Here is a 25750-nt window from a genome sequence, read left to right as displayed (position 1 = left end):
ACACCGACTGGTACACCCAAGGTGTTACCAGCGCGTCCACAGCTATTGCCTGCGGATCTCTTGACCTGGCGCAATACCTGTCCAGTTTTTTGTTGAGGCGAGACGCCATCATGTCCACCATTGGTCTTTCCCAACGGTTTATTAGCATGTGGAAAACTTCTGGATGAAGTCCCCACTCTCCCGGGTGAAGATCGTGTCTGCTGAGGAAGTCTGCTTCCCAGTTGTCCACGCCCGGGATGAACACTGCTGACAGTGCTATCACGTGATTCTCCGCCCAGCGAAGGATCCTGGCAGCTTCTGCCATTGCACTCCTGCTTCTTGTGCCGCCCTGTCTGTTTACATGGGCGACTGCCGTGATGTTGTCCGACTGGATCAACACCGGTCTTCCTTGAAGCAGAGGTTCCGCCTGGCTTAGAGCATTGTAGATTGCTCTTAGTTCCAGAATGTTTATGTGAAGAGACTTTTCCAGGCTCGACCACACTCCCTGGAAGTTTCTTCCTTGTGTGACTGCTCCCCAGCCTCTCAGGCTGGCGTCCGTGGTCACCAGGATCCAATCCTGTATGCCGAATCTGCGGCCCTCCAATAGATGAGCCCTCTGCAACCACCACAGAAGAGATACCCTTGTCCTTGGAGACAGGGTTATCCGCAGGTGCATCTGAAGATGCGACCCTGACCATTTGTCCAGCAGATCCCTTTGGAAAATTCTTGCATGGAATCTGCCGAATGGAATTGCTTCGTAAGAAACCACCATTTTTCCCAGGACTCTTGTGCATTGATGCACAGACACCTTTCCTGGTTTTAGGAGGTTCCTGACCAGGTCGGATAACTCCTTGGCTTTTTCCTCGGGAAGAAAAACCTTTTTCTGAACCGTGTCCAGAATCATCCCTAGGAACAGCAGACGAGTTGTCGGCATTAATTGGGATTTTGGAATATTCAGAATCCATCCGTGCTGCTTTAGCACCTCTTGAGATAGTGCTAATCCCATCTCTAGCTGTTCTCTGGACCTTGCCCTTATTAGGAGATCGTCCAAGTATGGGATAATTAATACGCCTTTTCTTCGAAGAAGAATCATCATCTCGGCCATTACCTTTGTAAAGACCCGAGGTGCCGTGGACAAACCAAACGGCAGCGTCTGAAACTGATAGTGACAGTTTTGTACAACGAACCTGAGGTACCCCTGGTGTGAGGGGTAAATTGGAACGTGGAGATACGCATCCTTGATGTCCAAGGATACCATAAAGTCCCCTTCTTCCAGGTTCGCTATCACTGCTCTGAGTGACTCCATCTTGAACTTGAACTTCTTTATGTACAGGTTCAAGGACTTCAGATTTAGAATAGGCCTTACCGAGCCATCCGGCTTCGGTACCACAAATAGAGTGGAATAATACCCCTTCCCTTGTTGTAGAAGAGGTACCTTGACTATCACCTGCTGAGAGTACAGCTTGTGAATGGCTTCCAAAACCGTCTCCCTTTCGGAGGGGGACGTTGGTAAAGCAGACTTCAGGAAACGGCGAGGTGGATCTGTCTCTAATTCCAACCTGTACCCCTGAGATATTATCTGCAGGATCCAGGGATCTACCTGCGAGTGAGCCCACTGCGCGCTGTAATTTTTGAGACGACCGCCCACCGTCCCCGAGTCCGCTTGAGAAGCCCCAGCGTCATGCTGAGGCTTTTGTAGAAGCGGGGGAGGGCTTCTGTTCCTGGGAAGGAGCTGCCTGTTGCTGTCTCTTCCCTCGACCTCTGCCTCGTGGCAGATATGAATAGCCCTTTGCTCTCTTATTTTTAAAGGAACGAAAGGGCTGCGGTTGAAAAGTCGGTGCCTTTTTCTGTTGGGGAGTGACTTGAGGTAGAAAGGTGGATTTCCCGGCTGTAGCCGTGGCCACCAAATCTGATAGACCGACTCCAAATAACTCCTCCCCTTTATACGGCAAAACTTCCATATGCCGTTTTGAATCCGCATCGCCTGTCCACTGTCGCGTCCATAAAGCTCTTCTGGCCGAAATGGACATAGCACTTACCCGTGATGCCAGTGTGCAGATATCCCTCTGTGCATCACGCATATAAAGAAATGCATCCTTTATTTGTTCTAACGACAGTAAAATATTGTCCCTGTCCAGGGTATCAATATTTTCAATCAGGGACTCTGACCAAACTACCCCAGCACTGCACATCCAGGCAGTCGCTATAGCTGGTCGTAGTATAACACCTGCATGTGTGTATATACTTTTTTGGATATTTTCCATCCTCCTATCTGATGGATCTTTAAGTGCGGCCGTCTCAGGAGAGGGTAACGCCACTTGTTTAGATAAGCGTGTTAGCGCCTTGTCCACCCTAGGAGGTGTTTCCCAGCGCTCCCTAACCTCTGGCGGGAAAGGGTATAATGCCAATAATTTCTTTGAAATTATCAGCTTTTTATCAGGGGCAACCCACGCTTCATCACACACGTCATTTAATTCTTCTGATTCAGGAAAAACTATAGGTAGTTTTTTCACACCCCACATAATACCGTTTAGTGGTACCTGTAGTATCAGCTAAATGTAACGCCTCCTTCATTGCCAAAATCATATAACGTGTGGCCCTACTGGAAAATACGGTTGATTCGTCACCGTCACCACTGGAATCAGTGCCTGTGTCTGGGTCTGTGTCGACCGACTGAGGCAAAGGGCGTTTCACAGCCCCTGACGGTGTTTGAGGCGCCTGGACAGGCACTAATTGATTGTCCGGCCGCCTCATGTCGTCAAACGACTGCTTAAGCGAGTTGACGCTATCCCGTAATTCCACAAATAAAGGCATCCATTCTGGTGTCGACCCCCTAGGAGGTGACATCCCCATATTTGGCAATTGCTCCGCCTCCACACCAATATCGTCCTCATACATGTCGACACACACGTACCGACACACAGCAGACACACAGGGAATGCTCTACACGAAGACAGGACCCACTAGCCCTTTGGGGAGACAGAGGGAGAGTCTGCCAGCACACACCAAAAAAGCGCTATATATGACAGGGATAGCCTTATAATAAGTGCTCCCTTATAGCTGCTTTATATATATCAAAATATTGCCATTAAATTTGCCCCCCCTCTCTGTTTTACCCTGTTTCTGTAGTGCAGTGCAGGGGAGAGACCTGGGAGCCGTCCTGACCAGCGGAGCTGTGAGAGGAAATGGCGCCGTGTGCTGAGGAGATAGGCCCCGCCCCTTTTCCGGCGGGCTCGTCTCCCGCTATTTTGTGAATCCAGGCAGGGGTTAAATATCTCCATATAGCCTCTGGGGGCTATATGTGAGGTATTTTTAGCCTTTTAATAGGTTTTCATTTGCCTCCCAGGGCGCCCCCCCCCAGCGCCCTGCACCCTCAGTGACTGCGTGTGAAGTGTGCTGAGAGGAAAATGGCGCACAGCTGCAGTGCTGTGCGCTACCTTTAGAAGACTGCAGGAGTCTTCAGCCGCCGATTCTGGACCTCTTCTTACTTCAGCATCTGCAAGGGGGCCGGCGGCGCGGCTCCGGTGACCATCCAGGCTGTACCTGTGATCGTCCCTCTGGAGCTGATGTCCAGTAGCCAAGAAGCCAATCCATCCTGCACGCAGGTGAGTTCACTTCTTCTCCCCTCTGTCCCTCGTTGCAGTGATCCTGTTGCCAGCAGGAATCACTGTAAAATAAAAAACCTAAGCTAAACTTTCTCTAAGCAGCTCTTTATGAGAGCCACCTAGAATTGCACCCTTCTCGGCCGGGCACAAAAATCTAACTGGAGTCTGGAGGAGGGTCATAGGGGGAGGAGCCAGTGCACACCACCTGATCTGGAAAAGCTTTACTTTTTGTGCCCTGTCTCCTGTGGAGCCGCTATTCCCCATGGTCCTTTCAGGAACCCCAGCATCCACTAGGACGATAGAGAAAAAGGCATACATTACCTTCAATACTGTTTGCAATGTCACTAACAAAGATATTAAAGAAAACTGGTTCAAGTACAGCTCCCTGGGGTACTCCACTGGTAACAATTCCCTCCATAGAATGCATTCTATTTACTATAACCGTCTGTTTCCTATCCTGCAACCAGGTTCTTCTCCATTTAACGGTTTTATAATCCAATCCCACACTTTCAAGATTTGAACATTTGTTTGGCATGATTCCCCCCCCCGAGTAAATCCATGCTTTTTGGGATCCTGTAAGTTATTTGATTTAAAATATTCCACAACTCTTTCTTTTATTAGTGTTTCCATTACGTTCCTTAGTACCGATGGCCTTACAGGGATTACAGGTCTGTAGCTGCTTGCCACTTCCTTGCTTTCACTTTTGTGTATTGGTAATACATTCGCTCTTTTCCAGTTCTCTGGAAAATAGTTCTCTGTAGATAGTGACTGGCTGAATAATTCTGTTCATGGTGCTACCAGCACATCTTTAAGCTCTTCTAGCATCCATTGATGTATCTCATCTGGCCCCATTAATTTATCCACTTTCAGTTTTGAGAGTTCTGTTAGAACCCTCTCATCTATAAATGCACTTTCACTGGGTTGTGTAGAAGATCCCACCGGTCAGAATGCCAACGCCGCCATCCAGATAATGAAGATCCCGACAGAGGAGAGGTATAGTATAATAATAATAAAATATCCTGGCTAAATTAGGTGAATATAAAACTGTTCTCTCCTGGTGTAAGCAAGGTACTGTAAATATGCTGTTCTGGTCAAGCTACATGCATCTCTAGCAGAGAGGAGCAAATCTTTATGCATGTAAACCACCAGGTCTACAATTTTGCAAAGTGTGGTATCACATGGAAAAGAGAAGGTTGAGTTGTTGGAGAAAATGTAAACCGTCGGATCCATACGTAAAGAACAGAAAACAATGCAATGTTTTTTTATGTTTGTGTGTAATTCCTACAATTGTACAGCACTTGAGGTAAGAAAAGAACCCACGCTGTTATAAAGAGACAACTATAAGACAAACCCACACATTAAGCACCATTCACCGGGATACCATTTCCATAAGTTTACAATGTGAAAGGCACTTGAGTATTTAATGTCTTTTAGGCATATGGAAAAACGGGAGTAATTCAATATAATTGCAGAGCGTGGCTCCTTCGCTCTTTATATGAGAGTAACAACACTCTAGCAAGACTTAGTCATCAGTCACTGAATCAGCTCAGTCCCATGAGCAATCGAAAAGCTAGACAACAACATTAAATGAAAAGCAAGTTTCACCACATATGCTGTCAGCTGCTCACACTGTTGGAGAAAACATCTTCAGATAAGATCATAACTGGGTGACTATTAATTACACACAAGAACAGATGCATGCAGCGCGCACAGCCGAAGGTTCCGAAAACAATTATACAAATTAATAGCAATGATTCCTGCACTCAATCAAAACAACAGAATGGCACAGAACGGAAAACTATTCAAAAATAATTCTAAGTGAATAATATTCAAGGACGCTTTATTCTCCATGATCGTGCTGCCCTGCGAAATTGGCATTGGCAGGTTTTGCATTAGTTTGAAAACGCATTAAAACTTAAGCATGGCACACGATGGGCATATTCTACTGCTCACCCCAAGAGCAGCACAACAGGGTCAAAGGCTACATTTCTTCTCGTTCTGTCAGACTATCACCAAGACTGAACAGCTTCAGGCAGGTGCTAAAAACCCACCTGTTCATAAAAGCAATATACTGTAGTACCATCGCTTAACCAAGTCACCACATAAACTGAGCTTGTACAGCAGAGTTATAGGCGTCTGTAAATTTGTGATACTGCAGAGGCCATTCATACACCGCAGTAGCAGAGAAACGCGTTTGACAAGACTTCTTTTGACCGGGACACCAATTTATGTTATTCACAGATTCGTACCATATTTATTTTTCATTTTATTATTATTACCAGTTATTTATATAGCGCACACATATTCCGCAGCGCTTTACAAACAATATTTCCACATTCACATCAGTCCCTGCCCCAGTGGAGCTTACAATCTATGTTCCCTATCACATGTACACACAGACACATTCATGCTAGGGTTTATTTTGTTGGGAGCCAATTAACCTACCAGTATATTTTTGGATTGTGGGAGGAAACCGGAGTACCCGGAGGAAACTCACGCAAGTACGGGGAGAATATACAAACTCCACACAGTTAGGGCCATGGTGGGAATCGAACCCATGACCTCAGTGCTGTGAGGCTGTAATGCTAACCATTACACCATCCGTACAAAACTTTTCACCCGCATGCCAACACTTAAGGAGCAAGGAGTGAATCGACTGCCCCAAGCAATACACTATTACAGAGATGTGATGAATCCATTCCATCCTATAATCTATGGCAAGAGCGATGGGACAATCCTGAGTAAAGGGCCCCATACACTAGGACGATAATGCCCGATTTCATCAGATTTCGGGCATTCGGTCAGATATATCGGATGAAATCGGGCATTTTGTAGGTGTTTCCGATCCGATGTGCGTTCCCGTGAGCATTGTATTGGATCCTCCAGATTGAATGTGCTGCACATTCAATCATGTCCGACCCCGCAGGCATGGCTGGGATCGCCCAAGATATATTGTATGCAAAAGGACATATGATGTATCTTGGGCGATCCTGCGCCCCAGGTGGCTGCCGGGGTGATCGCCTGCGACATTTCAGACGGACATGTCGCAAAAGTGTATGGGGCCCTTAAGACTTGTTGGGCTGATTGGCTTGTACCATGTCTGGTACTCTCCTCTTTTTAAAGCGCTTCTTACATTTAGCTGTGATCATTTGGAACTGTACGTTTCTAATATCAGTGCCTGGCTGATTTATGATGATGCTTAACACTTCTTATAAGAAGATGAGTAATTCGTCCTATTACTTGAGTCGTTACGGTTTTTAAATTATATGGATAGAAATGAATGGTTTAATAAAGCAAAAGTGTTTAACACCTTACTCAACTCTGTGATGGCATATTTATCAAACCGGACTGTAATGGATAGATTGAATGATGGATACTGCTGATTTTTTTTCAGAAGTAAAGTTTTGCAGTTGTAAGCGAAAAGGAAGATATAAACAAGGGTGATGTTTGGAGGAACACAGAGGGTGCACTTTATGTGGGAGCTCAGACATGTGGCACTGCTATTATGTAGTGTTAGGACTGCTGACATCAGTGAAGCCTTGAAGCGGCTCAGCAGCTTTTCCATGTATTTGCAAATTCATGTAACAAACATCTCTGAAATTCTATTACCAGATAGGTTCAAGTATTATTACAGCTAACAGTCAGTGTGCTGGGGGGACACCAGGGGGGGAGCCACATACCACCACCACTACCCCCCCCCCCCCCCCCCCCCACACACAAATCTCTGTCTGCTGTGACCCCTTCCCTTTTCTAGCACCTGATATAATTATCTCCAGAATGATTGAGCTGTTACCACTGTTTGTTTGCATGTTGGCAGAACAATGACTGGTTGGAGTCAGAGGGATTTACAGATTTGCATCAACAATGTTTCATGGCTGTTACTACAAGCCAATGTAAAGACTGCAGCAGGTAAAACAATGTTAGGATGACATGACTGAACAACATTAAGGTTGAGATGAATTATCTTTGTAATAATACACACAAAGATCCATCAACAACTTGCCTGATTTTTCTTAGCAATGTGTGGAACGGCCGGAAGAGTTCAGACATATCTTCAACTTTGCGATCGAGGTTTAGTGGTCCTTCAGCGTAAACAACAAGCCCACTGTTTAAAAGAACGAAAACACACAATGATCATGTTTAGGAGAAAGAAAATAAAAGACCAAACCACCCGCACTGTTACAAGAATATAAAACTAAACATACTGGCAAGTGTATTTCTTACTCCCAACAGTGTTTCAAAAAGTCCGACCAAATTTTTTAACTTTTGCTTGGCCAGCGGTTTCCAATGTATGTGTCTGGTTTTACATAACACTTTATTTTTAAACAAAACAGATTTAATCCCCAGAGCAATAGATGCTGAACTAGCCCAGCCATCACAGGCAATCTCAGTGGGGAGGAAGGGCAACTGATTAACAATTGGCAGCAGTGCTGCATACACAAATGTCCCGTCAGCATGACCACGGAATGCCTGCAGCAGACAGCAATTTGGCCTTTTTCCTGAAAAGACCAAGTGGCACTGTTTAGTTACCCATGATGCGTGGCATGCTATAATTCAACAATATCTTTATATGTGGGGAGAGGACTTGTCGTTTGACTAAATCTTACTCTATACCCAACTGATCCAATAGATCGCAATAGAATGATAATGAGAATAATGACAGGAATAGTCATAAACACACAGCACAGGTCAGTTTGATCAATCTGGTTAACTAACTGTGGTTACCAAGAGGGCAGCTGTCTGTCTACCTACATAAGTATGGCTTTTAACTTGACATTATTCCTTTTCACTATTAGGAGATGACTCTAGGTAACTTGTGTTATTTTTGTGCTTTTTTGTGTTATTCTCTAATGGAATCTATTGTCAACAATGACAAAGTGATAATTAGTGTTCGTAAAAGCATGTACTACTTATTAACCACAGTCCTAATTTAGGGGCAGATGTATTAAGCCTGGAGAAGTGATAAAGCAGTGATAAGTGGAAGGTGATAGCGCACCAGCCAATCATTACAGGTTTGAAAAATGACAGTTAGGAGTTGATTGGCTGGTGCGTTATCACCTTCCACTTATCACGACCTTATCACTTCTCCAGGCTTAATATATCTGTCTCTGAATTCAATTGTGGAAACTGTAATAAGTATGTGGTAGGTACGTATAAAAAACAAACATTAAGTTGGCCTCTTACATAATGGTTATTGGGTTTTTTTCTGTACTTTGTCCTTTTGAGCAATACGATCTATTGGGTAATCTATCTTTAATGGTTTTCTGTCTGTTTGGTGTGTGTATTTGTATTCAGGAAAGGTCAGGTGTTGTACTTTCAAGTGACCCATGGTGCTAAAATCTTCATTTATCTCCATACATTCTTCATAGTGTGACATGTGTTATTACCTCTTCTCCTCGGGCATGCCTACTCGTCAGTTGTAATGGGCTATTACTTAGTTTAGCAGTATTGATTGTGTTGGGGGCATATAAGCATTATTCCCTTCGTTCACGCCTGACATTAGGAATGGGATAAGGCAAGGGCCATCAATCCCCCTTATACCTCTAAAGAACTTCCGGTTTACAGTCACCACTCTTACCCCTTGACCCCAAACACCATCCCTGCACCCTGCACCAGCAGTCACAATTTATCAAATAATGAGGTTTGCTCATTCTGAATCAAAAACCTTTATAAAGATAACTTTCCAGTATAAAAAAAACAAAAAAGCACAAAAAAAAAAATGATTCCCTCTTAACAGGTCAAAATAGCCTGAAATGCAATTTTAATAACGTTATTATTTTCTATAGCATAAAGGTTTTTGAGGATAAAGGTGCATACACACTCGCCGATCAAATGAACAACGATGCTCATTTTCTTCCTTCCTGAGCAACGTCGTTCACTTTCTCGGAAAGTGTGTATGCCGGCAAAGACCCTCGGTGTCGGCAGTGCATGCATGCTCAATCTGGACTGCCGTCCAGGTGCTGCCTGTACGGCCCGGCCGCTGCGTGACGTCACTGAGCGATATGAACGGTCATATTGCTCAGTGTGTATGCCGGGCCGTCGAACGCCCCGCCCAGGAGGGGAAGCACTAGATGGCGTCGCTCATAGAGCGACGACGTCGTCTATTGTGTATGCACCTTAACCGGAAAACCAAAAACAAGAGGAATAAGTAAATAATAAGAATTTACTTACCGATAATTCTATTTCTTATAGTCCGTAGTGGATGCTGGGGACTCCGTAAGGACCATGGGGAATAGCGGCTCCGCAGGAGACTGGGCACATCTAAAGAAAGCTTTAGGACTAACTGGTGTGCACTGGCTCCTCCCCCTATGACCCTCCTCCAAGCCTCAGTTAGGATACTGTGCCCGGACGAGCGTACACAATAAGGAAGGATTTTGAATCCCGGGTAAGACTCATACCAGCCACACCAATCACACCGTATAACTTGTGATCTGAACCCAGTTAACAGTATGATAACAGAGGAGCCTCTGAAAAGATGGCTCCCAACAATAATAACCCGATTTTTGTAACAATAACTATGTACAAGTATTGCAGACAATCCGCACTTGGGATGGGCGCCCAGCATCCACTACGGACTATGAGAAATAGAATTATCGGTAAGTAAATTCTTATTTTCTCTAACGTCCTAAGTGGATGCTGGGGACTCCGTAAAGACCATGGGGATTATACCAAAGCTCCCAAACGGGCGGGAGAGTGCGGATGACTCTGCAGCACCGAATGAGAGAACTCCAGGTCCTCCTCAGCCAGGGTATCAAATTTGTAGAATTTAACAAACGTGTTTGCCCCTGACCAAGTACCTGCTCGGCAAAGTTGTAAAGCCGAGACCCCTCGGGCAGCCGCCCAAGATGAGCCCACTTTCCTTGTGGAACGGGCTTTTACAGATTTTAGCTGTGGCAGGCCTGCCACAGAATGTGCAAGCTGAATTGTACTACAAATCCAACGAGCAATAGTCTGCTTAGAAGCAGGAGCACCCAGCTTGTTGGGTGCATACAGGATAAACAGCGAGTCAGATTTCCTGACTCCAGCCGTCCTGGAAACATATTTTCAGGGCCCTGACAACATCCAGCAACTTGGATTCCTCCAAGTCCCTAGTAGCCGCAGGCACCACAATAGGTTGGTTCAGGTGAAAACGCTGGAACCACCTTAGGGAGAAACTGAGGACGAGTCCTCAATTCCGCCCTGTCCGAATGGAAAATCAGATAAGGGCTTTTACAGGATAAAGCCGTCAATTCTGACACGCGCCTGGCCCAGGCCAGGGCCAACAGCATGACCACTTTCCATGCGAGATATTTTAACTCCACAGATTTAAGTGGTTCAAACCAATGTGACTTTTGGAACCCAAACTACATTGAGATCCCAAATTGCCACTGGAGGCACAAAAGGAGGCTGTATATGCAGTACCCCTTTTACAAACGTCTAAACTTCAGGGACTGAAGCTAGTTCTTTTTTGGAAGAAAATTGACAGGGCCGAAATCTGAACCTTAATGGACCCCAATTTCAGGCCCATAGACACTCCTGTTTGCAGGAAATGTAGGAATCGACCCAGTTGAATTTCCTCCGTCGGGCCTTACTGGCCTCGCACTACGCAACATATTTTCGCCAATTGCGGTGATAATGTTTTTGCGGTTACATCCTTCCTGGCTTTAGATCAGGATATGGATGACTTCATCCGGAATGCCTTTTTTCCTTCAGGATCCGGTGTTCAACCGGCATGCCGTCAAACGCAGCCGCGGTAAGTCTTGGAACAGACAGGGTCCTTGCTGGAGCAGGTCCCTTCTTAGAGGTAGAGGCCACGGATCCTCCGTGAGCATCTCTTGAAGTTCCGGTTACCAAGTCCTTCTTGGCCAATCCGGAGCCACGAATATAGTGCTTTCTCCTCTCCATCTTATCAATCTCAGTACCTTGGGTATGAGAGGCAGAGGAGGGAACACATACACTGACTGGTACACCCACGGTGTTACCAGAGCGTCTACAACTATTGCCTGAGGGTCTCTTGACCTGGCGCAATACCTGTCGAGATTTTTAATCATGTGGACGACTTCTGGGTGAAGTCCCCACTCTCCCGGGTGGAGGTCGTGCTGAGGAAGTCTGCTTCCCAGTTGTCCACTCCCGGAATGAATACTGTTGACAGTGCTATCACATGATTTTCCGCCCAGCGAAGAATCCCTGCAGCTTCTGCCATTACCCTCCTGCTTCTTGTGCCACCCTGTCTGTTTACGTGGGTGACTGCCATGATGTTGTCCGACTGGATCAACACCGGCTGACCTTGAAGCAGAGGTCTTGCTAAGCTTAGAGCATTGTAAATGGCCCTTAGCTTCAGGATATTTATGTGAAGTGATGTATCCAGGCTTGACCCTAAGCCCTGGATATTCCTTCCCTGTGTGACTGCTCCCCAGCCTCGCAGGCTGGCATCCGTGGTCACCAGGACCCAGTCCTGAATGCCGAATCTGCGGCCCTCTAGAAGATGAGCACTCTGCAACCACCACAGGATGGATACCCTTGTCCTTGGTGACAGGGTTATCCGCTGATGCATCTGAAAATGCGACCCGGACCATTTGTCCAGTAGGTTCCACTGGAAAGTTCTTGCGTGGAATCTAACGAATGGGATTGCTTCGTAGGAAGCCACCATTTTTACCCAGAACCCTTGTGCATTGATGCACTGAGACTTGGTTCGGTTTTAGGAGGTTCCTGACTAGCTCGGATAACTCCCTGGTTTTCTCTTCTTTTTTTTTTCTGGACTGTGTCCAGGAACATCCCTAGGAAACAGAAGACAAGTCGTCGGAACCAGCTGCGATTTTGGAATATTGAGAATCCAATCGTGCTGCCGCAACACTACCTGAGATAGTGCTACACCGACTTCCAACTGTTCCCTGGATCTTACCCTTATCAGGGAATCATCCAAGTAAGGGATAACTAAAATTCCCTTCCTTCGAAGGGATATCATTTCGGCCATTACCTTGGTAAAGACCCGGGGTGCCGTGGACCATCCCTACGGCAGCGTCTGAACTGATAGTGACAGTTCTGTACCATAACCTGAGGTACCCTTGGTGAGAAGGGTAAATTTTGACATGAAGGTAAGCATCCTTGATGTCCCGAGACATCATGTAGTCCCCTTCTTCCAGGTTCGCAATCACTGCTCTGAGTGACTCAATCTTGAATTTGAACCTCTGTATGTAAGTGTTCAAAGATTTTAGATTTTAGATTTAGAATCGGTCTCACCGAGCCGTCTGGCTTCGGTACCACAATAGTGTGGAATAATACCCCGTTCCCTGTTGCAGGAGGGGTACCTTGATTATCACCTGCTGGGAATACAGCTTGTGAATGGCTTCCAAAACTGCCTCCCTGTCAGAGGGAGACGTCGGTAAAGCCGACTTTTGGAAACGGCGAGGGGGAGACGTCTCGAATTCCAATATGTACCCTTGAGATATTACCTGAAGGGTCCAGGGTTCTACTTGCGAGTGAGCCCACTGCGCACTGAAATTCATTGAGAACGGGCCCCCACCGTGCCTGAGCTTGTAAGGCCCTAGCGTCATACTGAGGGCTTTGCAGAGGCGGGAAAGGGTTTCTGTTCCTGGGAACTGGGTAATCTCTTCAGCCTTTTTCCTCTCCCTCTGTCACGAGCAGAAAAGAGGAACCTTTTGTCTGCTTGCCAACAAAGGACTGCGCCTGATAATACGGCGTCTTATTTTGAGAGGCGACCTGGGGTACAAACGTGGATTTCCCAGTTGTTGCCGTGGCCACCAGGTCTAAAAGACCGACCCCAAATGTCCCCTTTCAAAGGCAATACTTCCAAATGCCGTTTGGAATCCGCATCACCTGACCATTTTACTGGTAGAATTGGACAACGCACTTATACTTGATGCCAGTCGGCAAATATTCCGCTGTGCATCATGCATATATAGAAATGCATCTTTTAAATGCTCTATAGGCAATAATATACTATCCTTATCTAGGATATCAATATTTCCAGTCAGGGAATCCGACCATGCCAACCCAGCACTGCACCTCCAGGCTGAGGCGATTGCTGGTCGCAGTATAACACCAGTATGTGTGTGAATACATTTTTGGATACCCTCCTGCTTTCTATCAGCAGGATCCTTAAGGGCGGCCATCTCATGAGAGGGTAGAGCCCTTGTTCTTACAAGCGTGTGAGCGCCTTATCCCCCCTAGGGGGTGTTTCCCAACGCACCCTAACCTCTGGCGGGAAAGGGTATACAGCCAATACTTTTTAAGAAATGATCAATTGTTATCGGAGGGAAACCCACGCATCATCACACACCTCATTTTATTTCTCAGATTCAGGAAAACTACAGGTAGTTTTTCCCTCACCGAACATAATACCCCTTTTTGGTGGTACTCGTATTATCAGAAATGTATAAAACATTTTCCATTGTCTCAATCATGTAACGTGTGGCCTTACTGGAAATCACGGTTGTCTCTTCACCGTCGACACAGGAGTCAGTATCCATGTCGGCGTCTGTATCTGCCATCTGAGGTAACGGGTGCTTTAGAGCCCCTGACGGCCTATGAGACGTCTGGACAGGCACAAGCTGAGTAGCCGGCTGTCTCATGTCAACCACTGTTTTTTTTTTTTTTTTTTTATACAGAGCTGACACTGTCACGTAATTCTCAACAGTACATCCACTCAGGTGTCGACCCCCTAGGTGGTGACATCACTGTTACAGACACTCTGCTCCGTCTCCACATCATTTTTCTCCTCATACATGTCGACACAAACGTACCGACACACAGCACACACACAGGGAATGCTCTGATAGAGGACAGGACCCCACTAGCCCTTTGGGGAGACAGAGGGAGAGTATGCCAGCACACACCAGAGCGCTATATATATATATATACAGGGATAACCTTATATAAGTGTTTTTCCCCTTACAGCTGCTGTATGTTTTAATACTGCGCCTAATTAGTGCCCCCCTCTCTTTTTTTAACCCTTTCTGTAGTGTAGTGACTGCAGGGAAGAGCCAGGGAGCTTCCCTCCAACTGAGCTGTGAGGGAAAATGGCGCCAGTGTGCTGAGGAGATAGGCTCCGCCCCCTTTTCGGCGGCCTTATCTCCCGTTTTTCTGTATATTCTGGCAGGGGTTAAATGCATCCATATAGCCCAGGAGCTATAAGTGATGTATTTTTTTTGCCATGTAAGGTATTTTTATCATGTTTTAATGCGTCTCAGGGCGCCCCCCCCAGCGCCCTGCACCCTCAGTGACCGGAGTATGAAGTGTGCTGAGAGCAATGGCGCACAGCTGCAGTGCTGTGCGCTACCTTATTGAAGACAGGAACGTCTTCTGCCGCCGATTTTTCCGGACCTCTTCGCTCTTCTGGCTCTGTAAGGGGGCCGGCGGCGCGGCTCCGGGACCCATCCAGGCTGGGCCTATGATCGTCCCTCTGGAGCTAATGTCCAGTAGCCAAGAAGCCCAATCCACTCTGCACTCAGGTGAGTTTGCTTCTTCTCCCCTTAGTCCCTCGATGCAGTGAGCCTGTTGCCAGCAGGTCTCACTGAAAATAACAAACCTAAACTAAAACTTTCACAAAGAGCTCAGGAGAGCCCCTAGTGTGCACCCTTCTCGTCGGGCACAGAAATCTAACTGAGGCTTGGAGGAGGGTCATAGGGGGAGGAGCCAGTGCACACCAGTTAGTCCTAAAGCTTTCTTTAGATGTGCCCAGTCTCCTGCGGAGCCGCTATTCCCCATGGTCCTTACGGAGTCCCCAGCATCCACTTAGGACGTTAGAGAAATTCAGGTTAGTGATCATGTTCCTATGACATGACCAGCAAGTGTCTCCTCCCACGGTCACTGTGAGGAGCCCTCATAAGCAAAAATATTAAGGACAATGTGCAAAGAAAAGGGGATTATTATATTAAAAGATTTTCCACTATTTTAGGCAATGTGCTCCAAGATAAAGAAAAACTCACACTGAAAAGCCCAAGCACTCCAGACAGTAAATAAGACTGCTGACATTTTTTTTTACTCTTCTAAAACAAAAAACAATGTGATAATGAACAATACTTGCCATACGATGGCTAGCCTTGGGATTGTAAACATTAATGCTGGTTCATAATCATCAATCATGTCTTGTGTGAGGTATCCAAGCTTTAAGGCTCTGTGTAGAAAGGTATACAGAAAGAGTGCTGTGACAGAAGAAATATTCTACAGCTTGGTATAGCAGGCACATAAATACAGGACTCTCCGGCTGGACTGATAATAGATGTGTCACTGTACACAGCACTGCAGTGCTCCGGATAAATATCTGTATCATACTTGGACCAGTCCCAGGGAACGTGCAGGGAAAACAAAGAGCTGTACAGTTTTGCAATACGAGCCGAACATCCAGATCGGGTGGCACTTGATATACGGTTGCCGGCTGTCGGGATTCTGGCACTCAGGATATCGGCGCCGGGATAGCAACAACTATTCTCCCTCTTAGGGTGTCCACGACAGCCCTGGAGGGAGAATAAATCTTTTGCGCTAGTCGCGCTGTCGGCATTCCGTCGGTTGGGATCCTGCTGCCGGTATGCTGGGATCTCGACAGCCGGCCAGTCATAGTACACCCTCCAGATCACTTGCAGCGTAACCAAGTCTCCCAACTGTCCCCAATCAGGAAGGACAGTGCCACCTGGAGGACTAGCCCCCCTATCCCAGTAGTCTGACCATTTCTTTCCAGACTTCTGGGAAAAGATGGGAGGTACAGTATGCACGGCAGTGGTGAATGGCTGTTGGCAGCACTGGAGAGGTGTATTCTGGACAGAAAAGAGCTTCAGAAGTAGGGTTGCCACCTCATCCCTTTAATTCTGGATACATATTAATTACACAGGTTCAGTGGCTGATTAAAACCAGGTGAAACGGAGTATTGAAGTCAGCCAGACACAGAACCTGTGTAATTAATGTGTGTCCAGAATTAAAGGGATGAGGTGGCAACCCTATTCAGAAGCTAGACACACCCACAGGGACCTAGCAGTTCCCCTAGTGTAATGCAGCCTCACTCCTTTTTAGGAGGGAATGCCCCGGTTCAGAAAACGAATATGTTTGGAGGTATGGATGTGTTCTTGCAGTTGGATAATGACTATGCACAGAATTCAGCTACATAAATGGGAGTACAGTATGTTTTTATAATGGTTTTACCTAAATTAGTATGATGTGGATTTTATGGTCCGTGGAAACCACATTTACAAACAAAAGGTCCCCTGAAGTCAGTGTTCCGACCGTAGGCACAAGATACTCCTAGTGAATTGATAGGCTATATTTGAAAGACAAAAAAAACTAGCCTGAACAAAATGGCTGCCTAATGCCTATGTGAGGTCACTTGTTACTAGTGAATTCATAGGCTGATTATTGGTACAGCCCACAAAATGGCTGCATATGTGAGGTCACTAGTAACTAGTGTAGAGGTCCTCAAACGTGGTTCTCAAGGCATCCCAACGGTCCAGGTTTTAAGTAAATCCATGCTTCGCCACAGGTAATTAGCACATCAGTCAATTTGACTTAACCATCTGTGCTGAGCCATGTATATACCGAAAACCTGGACTGTTGGGGTGCCTTGAGGACCAGGTTTAAGAACCTCTGAACTACAGCATTCAGTGGCTGAATAATGGTACAGCTCACAAAATGGTTGCCTATCCTCTCTGATGAGTCCACTTTGAACGTAGAGCATGCAAAGCACAGCTGTGTAATACACATCTGTAAGGAGCCATGAAAGGGTTTTTACAGAAATATTAAAGAAAAGCTGTGCCCTGCTCGGCTGCTGCAGACTAAGCACTATTCAACTTTAAAAGGATTCATTCTCTTCTCTTTAAGCAGACGTTCCACTACCTCAATATGTAACACAGATCGTGATGCTTTAAACTCCACTTTTCTACCCAGAAATAATTCAATTACAGCGTAAACCTCTGCATATAAAGATTTTTGATAAATATGCAGACCAGTAGTGTGTTTCACCAGCATACGCTAATACCATTTTACATACGGACAGTGCTTTCAATAATAAGAATTTACTTACCGATAATTCTATTTCTCGTAGTCCGTAGTGGATGCTGGGGACTCCGTCAGGACCATGGGGAATAGCGGCTCCGCAGGAGACAGGGCACAAAAATAAAGCTTTAGGATCAGGTGGTGTGTACTGGCTCCTCCCCCTATGACCCTCCTCCAAGCCTCAGTTAGGATACTGTGCCCGGACGAGCGTACACAATAAGGAAGGATATTGAACCCCGGGTAAGACTCATACCAGCCACACCAATCACACCATATAACTTGTGATCTGAACCCAGTTAACAGTATGACAAACGTAGGAGCCTCTGAACAGACGGCTCACAACAAATAACAACCCGATTTTTTTGTAACAATAACTATGTACAAGTATTGCAGACAATCCGCACTTGGGATGGGCGCCCAGCATCCACTACGGACTACGAGAAATAGAATTATCGGTAAGTAAATTCTTATTTTCTCTAACGTCCTAAGTGGATGCTGGGGACTCCGTCAGGACCATGGGGATTATACCAAAGCTCCCAAACGGGCGGGAGAGTGCGGATGACTCTGCAGCACCGAATGAGAGAACTCAAGGTCCTCCTCAGCCAGGGTATCAAATTTGTAGAATTTTGCAAACGTATTTGCCCCTGACCAAGTAGCAGCTCGGCAGAGTTGTAATGCCGAGACTCCCCGGGCAGCCGCCCAGGATGAGCCCACTTTCCTTGTGGAATGGGCCTTGACAGATTTAGGTTGTGGCAAGCCTGCCACAGAATGTGCAAGTTGAATTGTGCTACAAATCCAACGAGCAATCGTCTGCTTAGAAGCAGGAGCACCCATCTTGTTGGGTGCATACAATATAAGCAGTGAGTCAGACTTTCTGACTCCGGCCGTTCTTGAAATATATATTTTCAATGCCCGGACAACGTCCAACAACTTGGAATCCTCCAACTCGTTAGTAGCCGCAGGCACCACAATAGGCTGGTTCAGGTGAAACGCTGACACCACCTTAGGCAGAAAATAAGGACGCGTCCGCAGTTCTGCCCTGTCCGTATGGAAAATCAGATATGGGCTCTTATATGATAAAGCCGCCAATTCTGATACTCTCCTGGCTGAAGCCAGGGCCAGTAGCATGGTTACTTTCCATGTGAGATACTTCAGCTCCACCGATTTGAGCGGCTCAAACCAATGGGATTTGAGAAAATCCAAGACTACATTAAGATCCCACGGTGCCACTGGGGGCACAACCGGGGGCTGTATATGTAGTACTCCTTTTACAAAAGTCTGGACTTCAGGAACTGAAGCCAATTCTTTCTGGAAGAAAATCGACAGGGCCGAAATTTGAACCTTAATGGACCCCAATTTGAGGCCCATAGACAATCCTGTTTGCAGGAAATGTAGGAATCGACCCAGTTGAAATTCCTCCGTGGGGGCCTTCCTGGCCTCACACCACGCAACATATTTTCTCCAAGTGCGGTGATAATGTTGTGCAGTCACCTCCTTCCTGGCTTTTACCAGTGTAGGAATGACCTCTTCCGGAATGCCTTTTTCCTTTAGAATTCGGCGTTCAACCGCCATGCCGTCAAACGCAGCCGCGGTAAGTCTTGGAATAGACACGGTCCCTGCTGAAGCAGGTCCCGTCTTAGAGGTAGAGGCCACGGATCCTCCGTGAGCATCTCTTGAAGTTCCGGGTACCAAGTTCTTCTTGGCCAATCCGGAGCCACTAGTATCGTTCTTACTCCCTTCTGCCGTATAATTCTCAGTACTTTTGGTATGAGAGGCAGAGGAGGGAACACATACACTGACTGGAACACCCACGGTGTTACCAGAGCGTCCACAGCTATTGCCTGAGGATCTCTTGATCTGGCGCAATACCTGTCCAGTTTTTTGTTGAGGCGGGACGCCATCATATCCACCATTGGTTTTTCCCAACGGTTCACAATCATGTGGAAGACTTCTGGATGAAGTCCCCACTCTCCCGGGTGTAGATCGTGTCTGCTGAGGAAGTCTGCTTCCCAGTTGTCCACTCCCGGAATTAATACTGCTGACAGTGCTATCACATGATCTTCCGCCCAGCGAAGAATCCTTGCAGCTTCTGCCATTGCTGTCCTGCTTCTTGTGCCGCCCTGTCTGTTTACGTGGGCGACTGCCGTGATGTTGTCCGACTGGATCAACACCGGCTGACCCTGAAGCAGGGGTTTTGCCAGACTTAGAGCATTGTAAATCGCTCTTAGCTCCAGTATATTTATGTGAAGAGACATCTCCAGGCTTGACCATACTCCCTGGAAGTTTCTTCCTTGTGTGACCGCTCCCCAGCCTCTCAGACTGGCATCCGTTGTCACCAGGACCCAGTCCTGTATGCCGAATCTGCGGCCCTCTAACAGATGAGCACTCTGCAACCACCACAGAAGAGACACCCTTGTCCGTGGCGATAAGGTTATCCGCTGATGCATCTGCAGATGCGATCCGGACCATTTGTCCAGCAGATCCCACTGAAAAGTTCGTGCGTGGAATCTGCCGAATGGAATCGCTTCGTAAGAAGCCACCATCTTTCCCAGGACTCTTGTGCATTGATGTACAGACACTGTCCCTGGTTTTAGGAGGTTCCTGACAAGTTCGGATAACTCCCTGGCTTTCTCCTCCGGAAGAAACACCTTTTTCTGAACCGTGTCCAGAATCATTCCCAGGAACAGCAGACGTGTTGTCGGGGTCAACTGAGATTTTGGAAAATTCAGAATCCACCCGTGTTGTTGCAGCACTACTTGGGTTAGTGCTACTCCGTCCTCCAGCTGTTCTCTGGACCTTGCCCTTATCAGGAGATCGTCCAAGTAAGGGATAATTAATACGCCTCTTCTTCGCAGAAGAATCATCATTTCGGCCATTACCTTGGTAAAGACCCGAGGTGCCGTGGACAATCCAAACGGCAGCGTCTGAAACTGATAATGACAGTTTTGCACCACGAACCTGAGGTACCCTTGATGTGAAGGGCAAATTGGGACATGCAGGTAAGCATCCTTTATGTCCAGGGACACCATAAAGTCCCCTTCTTCCAGATTCGCTATCACTGCTCTGAGTGACTCCATCTTGAACTTGAATTTTTGTATGTACAGGTTCAAAGATTTCAGATTTAGAATAGGTCTTACCGAGCCGTCCGGCTTCGGTACCACAAATAGCGTGGAGTAATACCCCTTTCCCTGTTGTAGGAGGGGTACCTTGACTATCACCTGCTGAGCAAACAGCTTGTGAATGGCTTCCAATACCGTCTCCCTGTCTGAGGGAGACGTTGGCAAAGCAGACTTTAGGAACCGGCGAGGGGGAGACTTCTCGAATTCCAACCTGTAACCCTGAGATACTACCTGCAGAATCCAGGGGTCCACCTGTGAGCAAGCCCACTGTGCGCTGAAATTCTTGAGTCGACCCCCCACCGTTCCTGAGTCCGCTTGTAAGGCCCCAGCGTCATGCTGAGGGCTTTGCAGAACCCTGGGAGGGCTTCTGTTCCTGGGCAGGGGCTGCTTGCTGCCCTCTCTTACCCCTTCCTCTGCCCCTAGGCAGATATGACTGTCCTTTTGTCCGCTTGTTCTTATAGGACCGAAAGGACTGCGGCTGAAAAGACGGTGTCTTTTTCTGTTGGGAGGGGGTCTGAGGTAAAAAGGTGGATTTTCCGGCAGTTGCCGTGGCCACCAGATCCGATAGACCGACGCCAAATAATTCCTCCCCTTTATACGGCAATACTTCCATATGTCGTTTGGAATCCGCATCACCTGACCACTGTCGCGTCCATAAACTCCTTCTGGCAGATATGGACATCGCATTTACTCTCGATGCCAGAGTGCAAATATCTCTCTGCGCATCTCGCATATAAAGGAAAGCATCCTTTAATTGCTCTATAGTCAATAAAATACTGTCCCTATCCAGGGTATCAATATTTTCAGTCAGGGAATCCAACCAGACGACCCCAGCACTGCACATCCAGGCTGAGGCGATGGCCGGTCGCAGTATAACACCAGTATGTGTGTATATACTTTTTAGGGTAGTTTCCAGTCTCCTATCTGCTGGATCCTTGAGGGCGGCCGTATCCGGAGACGGTAACGCCACTTGTTTTGATAAGCGTGTGAGCGCCTTATCCACCCTAGGGGGTGTTTCCCAGCGCGCCCTAACCTCTGGCGGGAAAGGGTATAATGCTAATAACTTTTTTGAAATTAGCATTTTTCTATCTGGGTTAAACCACGCTTCATCACATACATCATTTAATTCCTCTGATTCAGGAAAAACTACAGGTAGTTTTTTCACCCCCCACATAATACCCCTTTTTGTGGTACTTGCAGCATCAGAGATATGCAAAGCCTCCTTCATTGCCGTGATCATATAACGTGTGGCCCTACTTGAAAATACGTTTGTTTCATCACCGTCGACACTAGATTCAGTGTCTGTGTCTGGGTCTGTGTCGACCGACTGAGGTAAAGGGCGTTTTACAGCCCCTGACGGTGTCTGAGACGCCTGGGCAGGTACTAACTGGTTTGCCGGCCGTCTCATGTCGTCAACTGATTTTTGTAATGTGCTGACATTATCACGTAATTCCATAAACAAAGCCATCCATTCCGGTGTCGACTCCCTGGGGGGTGACATCACCATTATCGGCAATTGCTCTGCCTCCACGCCAACATCGTCCTCATACATGTCGACACACACGTACCGACACACAGCAGACACACAGGGAATGCTCTTATCGAAGACAGGACCCCACTAGCCCTTTGGGGAGACAGAGGGAGAGTTTGCCAGCACACACCCAAGCGCTATAATATATATGGGAACAACCTTATATAAGTGTTGTTCCTTATAGCAGCTTAAATATATCCAGTATATCGCCAAAAAATGCCCCCCCTCTCTGTTTTACCCTGTTTCTGTAGTGCAGTGCAGGGGAGAGTGCCAGCAGGACTCACTGAAAATAAAAAACCTAAAAAAAACTTTTTCTAAGCAGCTCTTTAAGAGAGCCACCTAGATTGCACCCTGCTCGGACGGGCACAAAAACCTAACTGAGGCTTGGAGGAGGGTCATAGGGGGAGGAGCCAGTACACACCACCTGATCCTAAAGCTTTATTTTTGTGCCCTGTCTCCTGCGGAGCCGCTATTCCCCATGGTCCTGACGGAGTCCCCAGCATCCACTTAGGATGTTAGAGAAAATTACTTTTTCTTCTGTAGAAGAAAGACTTTTAATTAACGGCTTACGCAGCGCTGATCTGCAGTTCGAGCTGGATATACGATCTCATTATTAGCACAAGAGACCATTTTACTTTATTTGACTAACAATTTCTAGTAACAGTAAGTTTGACTGGATGCCCCTTACAAACGGCAATGTCTCAATGGGATAATGAAATGATAGTTTAAAACAATGAAGTACATTTATAGGTCATGCACAGGTAATTATACAAAATGAGCTAGGCGTATGAACATGAAGTGATGCGCCTGACACAAAGTTATGTCTACAGAGGCAACCTCACAAACCTCAACACATCTCTGTGCTGCTGAGGCACCCTGCTCTTTCCACTATATAACTCTCAGACTGCAGCCTCCTGCTACCTCCATTCTCTTCATACATCACGTCACTGCCCCCTGTCACATACTGTCCTGTCCTCACTAACACTTCCCTCATCTCCTGATCCCCTCTGCTGCTGGGGAACCCTGTTCCTTCCACTATACAACTCTCAGACTGTGGCTGCCTACAGTCATGCAGGTCTATGCTAAATTACTAAATCAATCATGATTCTCATGTGGCTATGAGCATTCAGATCATATCATTAATTACAGGATCCTCTTCAAATGTAAATCTGAGTATATATGAATTTAGAAAAGATTAAGGGGGACATGTATCAAAACGTAGACAAAGTGGAGAGAAATAAAGTACCAACCAATCAGTTCTTGTCATTTTTTCAAATAGCCTGTAACATTTATCTCTCTCTACAAGGTTTTATATATCTCCCCCTCCCCCCACTACGGAACGTTGCCTTAGTCTGATCTTTTCAGTTGCTAAGGACACCACCATTTACTTCCCCACAGTCAAAAATGTGCCCCAATATTCTCTTCAATTGGCTTCATGACTACACTTACCTTTCAACAGTTTCACAGAAAAGGACAATTACTTCCTGCTGCACATAGTACTCTTTTGGGGATTTCACAGGTACCATGGCTGACACGTAACTGCAGGATGAGAAAAAAAAAAAAAACGAACAGAAATGTAAGAGGACATTTTCCTTTTTAAGTCACTTATGATATATTTTTTGTAACTCTGTCGCCGAACTGTAATTTGTCTCAGATCCTATGAGGTGCTCAAACTGGCTCACTGGGCAGGGGTAGGAAAAAGAGAAGGGTGTGCTGATTAGGCAAGAGGGAAAAATAAGATTTTAAACCTACCGGTAAATCTTTTTCTCCTAGTCCGTAGAGGATGCTGGGGACTCCGTAAGGACCATGGGGTTTAGACTGGCTCCGCAGGAGACATGGGCACTATAAAGAACTTTAGAATGGGTGTACACTGGCTCCTCCCTCTATGCCCCTCCTCCAGACCTCAGTTAGAGAAACTGTGCCCAGAGGAGACGGACAGTACGAGGAAAGGATTTTTGTTAATCTAAGGGCAAGATTCATACCAGCCCACACCATCCACACCGTATAACCTGGAATATACGCAACCAGTTAACAGTATGAATAAAACAGTATCAGCCAACGACTGAATCTAACTGTAACATAACCCTTATGTAAGCAACAACTATATACAAGTCATGCAGAAATATGTCCGCAGTGGGACGGGCGCCCAGCATCCTTTACGGACTAGGAGAAAAAGATTTACCGGTAGGTTTAAAATCTTATTTTCTCTTACGTCCTAGAGGATGCTGGGGACTCCGTAAGGACCATGGGGATTATACCAAAGCGCCAAACCGGGCGGGAGATGGCGGATGACTCTGCAGCACCGATTGAGCAAACATGAGGTCCTCCTCAGCCAGGGTATCAAACTTGTAGAATTTTGCAAAAGTGTTTGAACCCGACCAAGTAGCCGCTCGGCTAAGCTGTAAAGCCGAGACGCCTCGGGCAGCCTCCCAAGAAGAGCCCACCTTCCTAGTGGAATGGGCCTTTACCGAATTTGGTACCGGCAATCCAGCCGTAGCATGAGCCTGCTGAATCAGGTTACAGATCCAGCGAGCAATAGTCTGCTTAGAAGCAGGAGCGCCAACCTTGTTGGCTGCATACAGAACAAACAGAGCTTCTGTTTTCCTAATCCGAGCCGTCCTGGCTACGTAAATTTTTAAGGCCCTGACTACATCAAGGGATTTGGAATCCTCCAAGTCTCCCGTAGCCACAGGCACCACAATAGGTTGGTTCATATGAAACGATGACACCACCTTAGGCAAAAATTGAGGATGAGTCTGGGCTTCTGGGAGAGAAGCCAATTCTTTCTGGAAGAATATAGATAGAGCCAAAATCTGTACCTTAATGGAGCCTAACTTTAGGCCCATATCCACTCCTGTCTGTAGAAAGTGGAGAAACCGGCCCAAGTGGAAATCTTCCGTAGGAGCATTCTTGGCTTCACACCAAGAAACATACTTCCTCCAGATACGGTGATAATGTTTCGCCGTCACCTCCTTCCTAGCCTTTATCAGAGTAGGGATGACTTCTTCCGGAATACCCTTCCCAGCTAGGATTCGGTGTTCAACCGCCATGCCGTCAAACGTAACCGCTTTAAGTCTTGGAACACGCAGGGCCCCTGCTGCAACAGGTCCTCCCTGAGAGGAAGAGGCCATGGATCTTCTGTGAGCAGCTCCTGAAGATCTGAACACCAGGCCCTTTGAGGCCAATCTGGAACAATGAGTATTGTCTGCACTCTTTTCCGTATTATGATTCTCAATATTTTTGAGATGAGAGGAAGAGGAGGGTACACATAGACCGACTGAAACACCCATGGTGTCACCAGGGCGTCCACCGCTACTGCCTGAGGGTCCCTTGACCTGGCACAATACCTCCGAAGCTTCTTGTTGAGGCGTGACGCCATCATGTATATTTGAGGAAGTCCCCAAAGACTTGTTATCTATGCAAAAACTTCTTGATGAAGTCCCCACTCTCCTGGATGGAGATCGTGTCTGCTGAGGAAGTCTGCGTCCCAGTTGTCCACTCCCGGAATGAATACCGCTGACAGAGCGCTTACGTGC

General features: G+C 46.7%; 1 protein-coding gene across 2 annotated transcripts in view; it reads right to left on the bottom strand.

Moving 5' to 3' along the window:
- The window catches only part of ZFYVE28 (zinc finger FYVE-type containing 28), a 270674-nt gene that overhangs the window by 77847 nt on the left and 167077 nt on the right, over nucleotides 1–25750 (bottom strand). For both annotated transcript variants that reach the window (XM_063924675.1, XM_063924685.1), the window contains exons 5-7: nucleotides 23664–23753; nucleotides 15610–15699; nucleotides 7588–7689 (exon numbers count right to left, since the gene is read on the bottom strand). In XM_063924675.1, coding sequence (XP_063780745.1) covers nucleotides 7588–7689; nucleotides 15610–15699; nucleotides 23664–23753 — 282 coding nt within the window. The remainder of the gene's footprint in view (nucleotides 1–7587; nucleotides 7690–15609; nucleotides 15700–23663; nucleotides 23754–25750) is intronic.

Source organism: Pseudophryne corroboree, chromosome 1 (assembly GCF_028390025.1).
Source record: "Pseudophryne corroboree isolate aPseCor3 chromosome 1, aPseCor3.hap2, whole genome shotgun sequence".
NCBI lineage: Eukaryota > Metazoa > Chordata > Amphibia > Anura > Myobatrachidae > Pseudophryne > Pseudophryne corroboree.
Note: the sequence above shows the minus strand (reverse complement) of the source record. Positions and strands in the feature narration are given on the sequence as shown.